Source organism: Oxyura jamaicensis, chromosome 3 (genome assembly GCF_011077185.1).
Source record: "Oxyura jamaicensis isolate SHBP4307 breed ruddy duck chromosome 3, BPBGC_Ojam_1.0, whole genome shotgun sequence".
In the NCBI taxonomy this organism is placed as follows: domain Eukaryota; kingdom Metazoa; phylum Chordata; class Aves; order Anseriformes; family Anatidae; genus Oxyura; species Oxyura jamaicensis.
This window is the reverse complement of record NC_048895.1, coordinates 92,789,945-92,802,599: the sequence shown is the minus strand read 5'-3', so window position 1 is coordinate 92,802,599 and position 12,655 is coordinate 92,789,945. Positions and strand designations below refer to the sequence as shown.

The 12,655-nt window shown below is 36.2% G+C and overlaps 1 protein-coding gene across 12 annotated transcripts in view; it reads right to left on the bottom strand.

The window, feature by feature from the left end:
* Nucleotides 1-12,655, bottom strand: part of DST (dystonin) — a 296,284-nt gene that overhangs the window by 34,045 nt on the left and 249,584 nt on the right. For all 12 annotated transcript variants that reach the window (XM_035322484.1, XM_035322491.1, XM_035322490.1 and 9 more), the window contains 9 exons: nucleotides 12,181-12,407; nucleotides 11,373-11,495; nucleotides 10,614-10,715; nucleotides 8,778-8,879; nucleotides 7,684-7,857; nucleotides 6,727-6,882; nucleotides 4,134-4,331; nucleotides 3,505-3,633; nucleotides 141-311 (listed from right to left, as the gene is read on the bottom strand). In XM_035322484.1, the coding sequence (XP_035178375.1) occupies nucleotides 141-311; nucleotides 3,505-3,633; nucleotides 4,134-4,331; nucleotides 6,727-6,882; nucleotides 7,684-7,857; nucleotides 8,778-8,879; nucleotides 10,614-10,715; nucleotides 11,373-11,495; nucleotides 12,181-12,407 (1,382 nt within the window). The remainder of the gene's footprint in view (nucleotides 1-140; nucleotides 312-3,504; nucleotides 3,634-4,133; nucleotides 4,332-6,726; nucleotides 6,883-7,683; nucleotides 7,858-8,777; nucleotides 8,880-10,613; nucleotides 10,716-11,372; nucleotides 11,496-12,180; nucleotides 12,408-12,655) is intronic.

Below are 12,655 nucleotides of genomic sequence, written 5' to 3'. Positions count from 1 at the left end.
AAACACACCAATGGATTCTGCAAAAATGTCTCTACAATTTTATATCTAAAAGACCAAGCAAGCATGCATGTGTAAAAGGACAAAACATTAGCAGTCCTAAATACATGATTTACACTTCTATTTTTATGTAAAAAACATACTTTTCTTTCACTGAGCTTTGTTTGTACTGATTCCCATTTTTCTTTTAAGTTATTTATGTCTTGCTCAACATTTGTTTCGGCAGACTCTGGGCATCTTGCAAGCATCTGCTGGCCTTTCTGCATTAGACACTTATATGTCTCTTCTTTGGCTTCAAAGGCAGCACAAAGTTCCTAAATAAAGAAACCAACAAAAAATAAGTCAGGTAGAAATTCAATACTCTTTACAAATGTTAGCATAGTATCTATTCCTCCCCCAACATTTTGTGGGTATGATTAAGACTAATAGAGGAAACATATGTAATTCATAAAAAGCCAAATGAGCAAAGAAAGGGCCCAATTCTTCAGGAAATGAGAACTTGTATTGTCTGTCAGATGTTTTTTTCTGAGATCCAAAGCTTGGCAAAGAAAGTACTATGCATTTATCTCATTGCACAAGATTTGCTCTAACTCTCTTAGTTTGCAGTCCATCTGTAGCTGAAACACAAAAAGTGTCAGCATTTGCAGCGCACTGAAAGCCAAGACCTACCCACACACCTTTGAAAGCAGGTGGGACAACTTGGGAGGGCTGCTTTGTTGTACATCATCTCTTTTGTTGTACATCAACTCTTTTGTTTTTTTATTACACATCACTCACTAGGCAAGAACACTGAAGACATTTTACACATATACAGAGATGGAAAAATAATGGTAATAATTGTTTTACCTGCTAACTATTTGACTTACTGTTCTCTTTTAATCATGTTGAAGATGAGGTGGCATGAGAATTGGAGCTTGTATATGTCCCTCTAACTCAAAAGGGCATGTTCAAAATTTGCAACAGACCTTTCAAAATGCACCAATGAAGTTGGTGCCTGCTCCACAGTGAGGAACGTCTTCCAGGAGATGAACAATAAGTGGCTTGCAGATGGGAGAAAAATAACTTTTTCCATTTACTCCCAAGGAAAGAGCATAAAACCAACATTTTCTCTGGGGTAAGAGATACTGGATAGAGGGCTGTATCTGATTACAGAGGAAGGCAAAGCAGAAAGTAGGTTGATTCATGAGCTAAAATCAGAAAGCTTCCTTCCTTTCTTCCAGAGGACCATGAAAAACTGTTGTCACCTAGCCTGATTCTTCCTATGTTTCCTAACTCCTAAAAATATTTCTGGTTTCCCTAAGTCCCCAGAGCACCTTATTTTACTGCAGTGCAGGAACCCCCCAGAAGTAAACACAGGGAGTGCATCACAAGTGGGACATGACACGGCAAGAGTGGCCTCAAACACTGGGGCTGGGCTCAGTCTGAGATGGGAGGCCTCTTTTTAAGCCCCTTTTCTGTTGGTCTCCTTTAACATTGCTTCGTCTCTCTTGTATTCCTGGAGCTACCCTAGCTGGAAATGCTACCCAATCGCAACTCCATTTGTGAACTGATTACATTTTTGAGGGCTCTCTTATTCAGAACTGTAGAAACAGACCTTATACTCAAGATGATGATTCATACCGTTATTTCCAATGAGAAAGACAACAAAACATAGAGCAAAATTTTCTTTTTGGTTTCAGGTCACAAATGAACATGGTTTGTATCCCTTAAGAGCAAGTTTGAATTTGGAAGTTATGACAAATTGTTCTCAACCTGACAACCAGCCTCAGCATTTCAGCTGCCAGAAAGCCGGAGAATTCACACAGAACTGCACAGATGCACTGGGTTTAACTAAACTGAAATCAAATCCTATTTTTTAAAGGTTAAATATATTAGAAAATAACATGACAATGTTTGCAGTTGTATGACAATCCACAGCATGGTATTGATCTGTAAAAACGTACAGTCAGCAAACAATTGTACATATACGTTACTATTACTGGGGACACATTCATGCTTGTTCTAACAGCATTACATTCAGTTTTAAGATTCCTTAACTACTCAACCTGTAAATGCAAGAAATATAGAAAATGGCTTATTGATTTGCATAGTAGAAGAATATACCCTAAACACCCTGAACTTTTTCAGGGAAAAGCTTTTGGTTTTGATCTGATTGCCCAGAGAGGTTGTGGAGTCTCCTCTGCAGATACTCAAAACCCGCCTGCGTGCCACCCCTTGCAACGTGCTTGGCAGGTGATCCTGCTTGGCAGAGGGGGTTGGACTAGGTGATCCTCAGAGGTCCCTTCCAACATCAACCATCCTGCAATTCTGTGTGTGATTCCAGGCCCAGGATGAGAAATGGAAAGAACTCCACTAACTCCCACAGGTTCTTGATTAGACAGCCCCCACCCTTGCAGGAACAAAAAGGGTTGGTTGGTTGTTTCTTTACTTTTTGATTCTGTGGTGTTCTGTCTTTTTTTCAAAACACAAAAAGTTAGAAGGATTTGAGAGGAGGGGGATGTCAAAGAATCAACATTATTTCTGTGTTTTGTGCTTGTTTCCTGCCATAACTGATTCAAAAACTATAAATAATGTCCCTTCTCAAAAACAGTTGCTGTTAAATTTTGAAAAAAAAATGCCCCACATTTGTGGGCAATGACCTTTAGCATCATTCCAAAATAAAATCTGATTTATGAAGCTGTGACAATGCAGTGTTTTAATGGAAACTGTGTCAGGCATGTTAGAGCTCAAGGACAGTTCAGAAAATATCACTATTACATCTGAGCCAGGAGGTCAGGAGTTCAGATCCCTGGGTTTGGGCTTATATCCAGGCCTAGCAGCACAGTGTGATTTTATATAAATGGAGCACCAGGAGCCACCTTCCTCTGAGTTACCTAAAGACTTCAAGTTAAGGCATCCTTTATCAAGCTCTATGGTTCTACACGGGAAAAAATCCATAGGGTTTTTCTTATAAAGGAAGGAAGTGAAGGAAAAGAATAATTCAGACATCCTGATCAGATTTCCATTTCTAATTAAAGCAGAGTTTATTTGACCCATTAGTTCTTATTACATCTGTGCTAACGATGATTTCAGTGTCAGCTTTGGTTAAATAAAGAATAAAGGATTGAGACCCTTAATTCAAGGTCCAAATGAATGTGGATCACTTTTAGATTCATCTTTGTATCTGAGGAAGAACATCGATTCTACTTATGGGAACAGAAGGGAAAAGAAGCATATGAATTACCAAAAAATCTGTAAACACTTTCTGTTTTCGTTTCTGAAACCATGGATGAAAAAAACTTCTTTTATTGTCTCAACACTATTAATGGCTCTGCTTTGGGCACCTCCCAAGTTACTACTTTCACTACACTGAAAATAACAGTGTTGTTTTGAAGGGTATTAAATTTTTTGAAGATACTGTACAGACATTGTGATATATAGAACATGCTCTGTATTTACCATAAACACTCATGAAAGATAGTTAGCCCTGAAATGCAATTTGCAAAGCATTCTAATACTGATACTTACCATATGGGTATTAAGCTGTTCTCTTGCTGTTTCTGGTAAGCCTCCAACAGGTTTTGATGCCAACAGCTGACGTTCAGTGTCTGTCAGCCATTGCTGCATATCTTCAACTTCACCATGGAAACCTTGGGCCTAAATTACACCATATCATTTTAGAGCTTACTTAAACGTTTTCCATTCTAAATATTAACTCACATGCAGAAGTATACTGTCAACAGATTCAATCAGGTATTTGCAATAATTGGAGGAAATGAAAGAAAAAAAAAAGCCAAGGAAAAACAAAATTTAAGCGAACTGCATTTATCATAAATGATAAAAACAAAAATTATGGAAATCCTGAAAGAAGGCTAAATGAGCAACTGTGAGATCAATGTTTTCCCTGAATAATATACCTACACAGAAATTTTACCCTTTAAAAATATACAGGTCAAAGGTGAAGTCTAGATGCAGCACTACAAAAGACAATGACCAGCTGTGGAAGATACTGGTGGTTCCAAACTTTCTCCAAATTTAGGAGTGTCTGCATTATATTTTTTTATTTAGGCCAACTTCTAATACATGCCTGCATCTATGTATTTCATGTAAAAATACGCTTTTTCTAAGTTATCTCTATTTGATCATTTCCCGTTCACCTGGATCAAGGCACTGTCCAGCTGCTGTTTCCTTTGTTCTGTTTTTTCCAACACATTTTGCCAGCGCTGATTCAGAAGTTCCAACTTGCTCCGTAAATTACTTGCTTCTTCAACAGCACTTGATTCAATCAGGTCACTTCCAGCTTTCTTAACTGCTTCCACTGTAGACTGGTGAGCTAAAACATCGTTTTGTAGCACCTACAATTATAACACACAGCACCTATGACTGGCCATGCTGATAAGTTACGGAAGGCAGGCAAACATAGTAATCAAACTAGTTCTAACCCTGTGACAAGGCAATAGTTTAGAATCAGCACAAGTACTAGTAATTAAAGCTAATAACTAATCTTACTTCACTCAAAAGCAGTAGCAGACCAATCTGCCAAAATGCTGTATTTTATTGTTATATACTGGAAAAAATAATGCATTCTTCATGAATAAATAACTTCCTGAAATTATGAAAGCTTTCTGGCACTGCTAGTGAAGAATCACTTCTGAGGCACCCAGTATCACCTCACTTTCCTTCATTTACTACATCCTTTTCTTTAATAGCACTTTTCTTTGGTTTTGAGGACAAGGTGTGAAAACAATGTTATACATACTATTGATGATTACTCTTGGAGCAGTAGGCTAAAAAGAGAGCAGAGAGGGGAGCAAGAAGACAACAATCTTCTCATTGCCATGATGTCTTTTCAGGCATTTCAGGCCTACAACCAATTTCGTGTTATGGCAAGCTAGCAGGACACTTCAGCTGTCCTAAGAGCTGGGGAATGACTGCAATACTAACATGATAAAATCTCCTCCATCTGTTTTAAAACCTGTTACCACCATCCACAGTAAAACTACCAAGGACAAAAAGGTACAATTGGGAAAAAGATACTATTTTCAGAGAGATTTCATTAAGATTAATGGAAGGCTTTGAAATACCAGGAATAAAGAACAGAAAATGTGTGAAATGGTTAAGAAGGGAATGAAAAACCCTACTTAAAAAGCTGAACTTTGTGACTGGTCTCTTCCAGATCTGGTTCAAACTTATCTCCATCAAAATGCTAGCATAAGGAAAAAAAAAAAAGAATAAAGCCAAATACAGAAGGACTTTTAAATAAAACATATAAAGCACCTGATAAAAAAGCAAGTCACAAGTAGTGCTGGTATGACATGGTACACAAATGTGTATCACACTTGCTTTAATTCTTCTAAGATAAGCACTGGAAGGCATTTGTTTTATTTTCCTGACAGGAAAAAAAGGGGGATATTCACACAAGCAGATGAATCTTATCCCTTCCTTCCTACTGAGGCTCACTAGGAACAAGGTTTATTCTGTCCAAAGTTATTCAGGAGATGGATGTTTTTCCAGACTACCACAGGATGCACTACCGTGTGAACTTAGTAACCTATAAACTCTGTTTTACGAAACGGAAGTAGATTGGTTCGTGTGTTTGCTGAACTCCTTCAGTACTGAAGGCAGATGAAGTCATAAATGATGTCTGAATGCTTCTTCAGTAGTAAAACACATACAGAAGGTTCATGGAGTGGAAGCTGGGTTTGTAATTATTATTATTATTATTTTTAAAGGGCTTGTTTCTATCAGTAGTCACACAGGGCATACATATATATTTTACTCTGCCCAAGTTCCAACTGACTGCCCAAAAAGCTTCAGAAGCTGAATAGTGGCAGTGACATAGATAATGAAAATGCCTTAATTATCTGTGTACTGTCCATTTCAATCTGTTCTCTCTAAGCCAAAAATTAACTCTGAATGAGAATGCTTTTCACATCATATGCAAGCCAAAAACTAAATGGCAAAAGAGGATTTATGAGGTTAGCATGAAATCTTCAGGCCTACAAAAAACACATCATGAACAGCACTGAGCCACACAAACAAGTAGAGAAGATCTCTTGCTCTTCAGAGATACTCTTCAAAATAAATGAGTAATGGAAATATTCTTCCATGGGCTCCAAGGCCACATTAGCTAGCAAATATCCTGAAAAAAAAAACAACAACCCACCACCATCACACAAAAAAAAACCCTACTTTGTATGTAGCAAAGAGAAAAAGATGAAAACATAGATACCCCTAAAACTTGCTGAGAGCTTGAAAGCAACATCCTCTGTTTTAGTTAGACCCAACTAAGATATAATTTTGCAGAATTCAGAGCTAAATATATATATATATATATATATATATATATATATATATATTTCTGACAAGAAAAGAACAAATCCGTGTAAAGGTGAAGTGTGTTTTGTAAGACATGGCCTAAACAACTAATCAAGAGTGTATTGCTTCAGGAAGAGTGAGTAACAGGTTCGATGACTTATGACCTCCCTGGATCAAACAAAGGTGAATGAAGGTGAACACCAGGGTGAGCTGCTCCTTTTGGCTAAAACCTATGCCACTTGTGTGGTATATGCAAGGAAGAAGGAATACGGAGAAGTAACCAAAAAGATGTTAGTTATTCTAAGCCTGAATTTCAGCATCTTGAAAATCTCTATAGAGAATTATTTATCAAGTGCAAAGTTTTACTACAAGACTCATCTCTAAGATAAACCTCAAAAAACATTTCAGTTCATATTCTTTATCATTACATACATGATGTTTGGCAAGTTCAATTTCAATAGCCTTGGGGTCTCCACCCACAGGTTTCTGTTCATTCAGCAAGTCTTCTGTATGCGTCAGCCACGTCAGTAACTCATCCAGGGCATGTTGGAACTGCCCCAAGGCTAACAAGGCACCTTCCAGCTTGTGCTATAGTAAAAAATAAAATAAATTAACAATAAAATGGTTTCATGATGCTATTGAATCAGCTTAAATTACCATTAGTCACCATACTCCAGAGTGGGCTCCATGCATATGATAGCATAAAAAAAAGAGACATTTACCCAACACAAGCAAGTGCGTTATAGTTAGAGCTGAGCTAGCAATTCCCTTGTAAAGCCTGACATCCTAGGCTTAAATTCCTGACCTCTGAAGACACCATGTAACCAGAGCAGAGTTAATATTGAAGGTCCTCTCATCAGAGATATGACAGAAGTTTTCATCATTTAAAATGTAATTTAAGTATAAATGCATCTTGGTGCATGGTCTTCTTAAAACTTTTTCTTTGCAGTTAAATGATTCAATTTAGGGGAAAAATACACTTCAAAGCACTGCATTTTCAACTCTTTTTGACAATTTAATGTTGTGTAGAGTAATGAAACAGTACTAAGGTTTTAAGAAAAAGTGCTTGGTTCAGCAGCTATTAATGGTTTTGCACATATAAACATGTTTTCAACTGCTACTTAAGATGTCATTAAATAGCCAAAATGAAATAATAATGATTCCACATGACACTGCCGACAGAAGAAGTGACAAAAAATACTAAGGGTTGAAAAAAAACAACATAAAAGCAACTCAGTAAATTAAGAAATTAAAATTCCATTATATAGTTCTGTAATTTCCAAACCAAAAAGAATAAATATGTAAACTGACACAAACATTATACATAAGGAAAAGATTTTCCCACAAATCTAAGTCATGAATGAAGCCCCTACCTTCAGATTTATTTACCTGTCTATTTATAATTTTTTCTTCTAGGCTATCCCACATCAGTTTGAGCTCTGAGAGAGGGTCTTGAACAGTGTGCTTGTCACTTTCCTGTGTTACTTTCTTCAGCAATAGTTCTGCTTGATGGTTCAGTCTTTCCATTTCTATCTGCTGCTGATAAGCTTCTGTTTTAAATTGCTATGGTAAATAGAAAAAAAAATACAAATAAACATATCATAAGTAATGATCTTGAGTATAGCACAGTACAGCAGTATTTACAGTAATAATGCATTACTGTCAACTTTCGTAAATCTAGGGGTTTGTTTTCCTGGGTCAGAATGCATATAAGGCAATGATAACCCACTCGGTTCCAGCTAAGTGAAAATAAGCAACGTCTTACTATCTCACCAGATATTACTAACTGTGAGCAGAGGATGACAAAGATTTCCAATACGGAAGTCCTCTCCCAATGATCTCTCTAGTTTGTATATTAAAAATATTGTACAATTCAGGAACAAAACCAAGGACATCCCCCTAGTTATTATACATCCCTGCTTTTTATTTAAGATTTGTAGAACAATCTACCAACATCAGGAGCGTACTTAGTCATAGATCAATACAGGCAGGTTTCTAAGCCTGAAATTTTGATTTACAGTTTACTGGATGTACTGGGAATGATGTGATACAGTTAAACATTTAGAGAAAGTCAGCAATGGCAGAAGTGAAGCTCTGGAGGCACTCTCCTAGAGCCTCAAGGAAACTGTTTATGTTGGAAGCCAGAAAATTTAAATGTCATAGCAAAAGAACTCTCTTCATAACCTTACAGCCTTTGAAAGAGAAATAAAGCTATTACAAGTATTTTTTGGCTATCTGAACATAGTCACAGAATAAAACATAGTCTCATCAAAATCTATTCCAAAGCCTTGAGCCACATATTCTAAAATGTAAACTTTGCAGTGAAACATTATTTGAAATTTTCATACAGATACTTCTCTTTTTTAAAAAAAAAATGAAAATGAAAATCACTTCTCAGTCTTGAAGAATGCAGAAAAACACTAAACAATGCAGAAAAATTCAGATGGATGAAAATACAAATGAAATAAATAGCTAGTTCATACCTTAAGTTCCTCAGTTTGCTGCTTCACTGTCTCCAGATCTGTTCCAACTGGGGACATAGACGCTAACTTGATGCCAGCAATGTCTACCCAGTCAAATATTGCCTGAAAATCATAGCATGAAATTCAAGTGTGAGCAGAGAGAAATAGTATTACAGTTAAAAGCTGCAGTAAGTAAAATACCAGAATTTATTATACTTCAGAACAGTCTTGCTCTTTGAAATAGTTTTCTTCAATGAAATATCCAATCTTGACAAGGCAAGGGATCAAATAGTACTCCATGTAATGGTTACAAGAATGTATGTACTGCCAAACTGAGCTTCTGTGAGCAGCAATATTCCACCAGTACTCATGCACTTTACTCCTTGAACAAGATCAGCAATTTTTATGCACACTCTGAGAGGTAAATGCAAGATCAACTCTCAGTTCCCTGTTCCATAGTCTTTTGAAGCTAAGATGGCAAGCTGTGGCTGAACTGTATCACATTTTCAACTATGATTATTAAAAATCATTAAGAATCAAACTTTTATTGGAACTACTTACACATTACCAACAGCTATATACATCTGGTAATTTTATAGGGAAAAAGCACCTCTGCTAGGCCCCTTTTCCCCTGGCTGTTACCCACGATTCATGATGGAGAAAGGCTTAGCAGTGCTTGTCAGAGCTGCCTATAGTTGCCTGAGAAAATAAGAACTGCCCTCACTCAACAAGCTCAATAAGGTAAGGCAACTGCAGTATAGCTAACAATCTGTCCACACTTTTCATATTGTCTACTGCAGTGAGCACCAAAAGGCATTTAAATACAGTTCTTTCACAAAGTACCAAGCCTGAACAATGTTCATCCACAGAAAACACAAAACACTTAAACCAATGGCAATGTTCCTCATATAACCCTGCATGTCAGCCTCTGCACAGCATGAATGTAAGAGTACTGGGAGAAAAATATATAATGAGGTGCACTGGAAATCAGGCACATTGCATTATTATTAAGGAGTGTTCTGCTGCTAGAACTGAACACACAAACAACTTGCTCAGTGTCATGTGAAACTGTAATTTTATATTTCAAGGATTCAATGAACCAAGACAGACGTTAATTCCATTGAGAAAAAATAGTTTTGCAAAATTTGATTATGCTTGGAATCTTTTAAAATATTTCAATCTTCTAGCCATCCACTGGCAAAAGATGAGAGACGTCGCTAAGCCAAAACCTACAAAGAAACCTGCAACCAAATATATAGCACATATAGACAAAATATATCTTTACCTACAGATTTAAAAAGTGATCATCTTCTGAAGATTTGTGATTAGATAAATTATACTATGAATTACTATAATAGTCCAGCAACGTTTTTGTTCTTCAAATATTCAAACTTATGTATTTAATTGACTAACAGTACAGATAAGTTCTTTAACTATCCACCATTCAAGAAGAATGTCCACAGTGAGTTTATAGACCTATATTCTATTCCTTTCAGATCATGCAAATGTGTCACAACTTGCCTATCGTGTGAACGGCCTATCACAAGAAAATATGAGCGGGATTACTACGAACTTGTGTGGTATCAGTAAAATTCTGGTCTTGTCATTACACAAGGAGACTTTATTTTGGAATCTAAACATCGTGCAATGTATGAACAATGTGAAGAAAAGAACAGATTTCATGTCTAATTTTTTTTTTTTTTAAAAAAAGTAAAGATAGCTGCCTGCTGAAGAAAACAGTCACTATAATCAGAGAGATACATTACATGTAACCTACAAAATCCCATCGCATTTTTAATACAACCACACTAAATCCTATTAACTCAAGATTGGGTTAAGTATATCACACCAACTTACCTGCAGTCCATCTTGGTATTGAACAGCTGCCTGCATGGCTTCAGCAAGTTTGTCCACCCGCTCTTTCCATGTTTTGTTTAAGGCATCCCAGGCAGAATTCAGCTGCAAATAAGTGACATTTACTCCAGTGAACAAAAATCATTTTACTGCCATGTAATTTGCATTCACTGAATAAAAAGTCACTGCCCAGTAGCACCAATAAATTAACCATGAACATTTCATATTCATTCCATATTAAAACTCTTGTTCTCTGTATCACTGCATAGTTATTTTCCTTTGGACTACACAACATGTTCTGTATTACAGAAGCTGTGTAATTCAACACCGATTATATTTTTATTGAAATAGGGATTATAGTGAATATGGGAAATATTAAGAAGTCATTTGGAGTTGCATCGTTACTATGAAGGTAGCTTAAAAGAAACTTACATTACTTAACATGAGAGAAATCAAAAGTCCTTTGTAGTCATGTGAACAGAATTGTCTCAGTTAAGATGTCTTACTTGGCACAAAGGAAATACACATGAAACTTACTAGAATAATAAGCATTACTTGCATTACTTTTGCAAGAAATAGTCATCTATTGTATTAATCAGTAAGTATTTGTTACCCAAATAAATGTTTTCTACAAAAAAAAATGAATCCATAAAGTGATTTAGGAATTTATTTTCAGAATTTGGGGGGGGGGGGGCAGGGGATACTACTTTCAGCTGAACAAGCATCTAATGTAACAGATTTAAGCATCTGCATTTCCCATACCTCATCTATACTCTTGTTGACAATAGGTTTGTCAGGCTCCCCACAAGCAGCTCTAAGTTCAGAACCAAGACTCACAACTGTTTCTAGTTCTTCTTGCAATCCATCAATTTCTTCTTTAACAGCCTACAAAGGAAAAAAAATAATCCAACACTGCTAATGCTAAATTTAATAATCTATGTAGAGTTTGCTTTTAAGATAGACACACCAGTATTTGACTTTTGTTTCTTTAAAGTTGCCCAGACTTACAATTTGGATGCTTGTATTTTAAGCATCCTTAACCAGCCACTGACCTTTGCAACTGACACCAGTCTAAATTATAACAATGGATAATGATGTCATTTTGTATGAGATGTAAGAAATAAACAGGAAGTGTTAAATTAGATTTCTTTAATCAGAATGTTTTCTTTTTCAGAGGTTATCATTCAACTTTCAAATTTTTAGCTATCAGCATAAATAATTACAGACTTGGGGTGTAATACACACGTCCGTATCCCTTTCATTTAGATGTTAGGTATTACTCGGAATCTAAAGTATGTGTAACTTTTAAAAGTCTCAGTGACATGTGTATTATATATGTTTATACACAGATATGTAAATATAATGACAAGCACAAGTTGTATGCTCATTGCAATTAAGCACTGATACGTATCATTTGCCATAGACTCTTGAGATATCATTACAGTAAATTTCTATGTAATTATCCCTCTTTGTCTCTAAAAAATCTCCTGTGGTATTCCATAGTAATTCCATCTTTTCCCTGCATAGTGTGAATAGAACATTTGAAATCAACAAAATACTTTGTACTGACCTCAGCAGCTTCTTGCTGTTGCTTGACTACAGATGGGTCAACTCCAGGTCCCTCCAGTTCTCGAATGAAGTCCTGAGTATCTTTAATAGTAGCTACAAGAGCCATATGATCACACCAAAACTTTTCAGCTAGTTCCATTACGTCCAACAATTTGGCCTCCCTTTCCTCAGTCAAGGTCTGGATGTCTTGCCAAATGAGGACCATTTGGTCTAGTTTATCTTGAACAGCTAAACAACAAAGGAACTGAATTACTACCTTGGCAAACAATTCTTGACCATAAATATCTCTACAGTTCTACAGCAGAAACATATGTGAACATTTTAAAATTTAGACTTCAAAACTGTTTCTTTACAGGACTTTTTAAGATGTTAAGTGGAAACAACCAACAAGGCATTTAAAATTAAAACAAAGGTCAGACGCACGGTTATTAAAAAAATGCCTTGCTTTTTTTATATCTTTCACAGCTTCTTCAGAG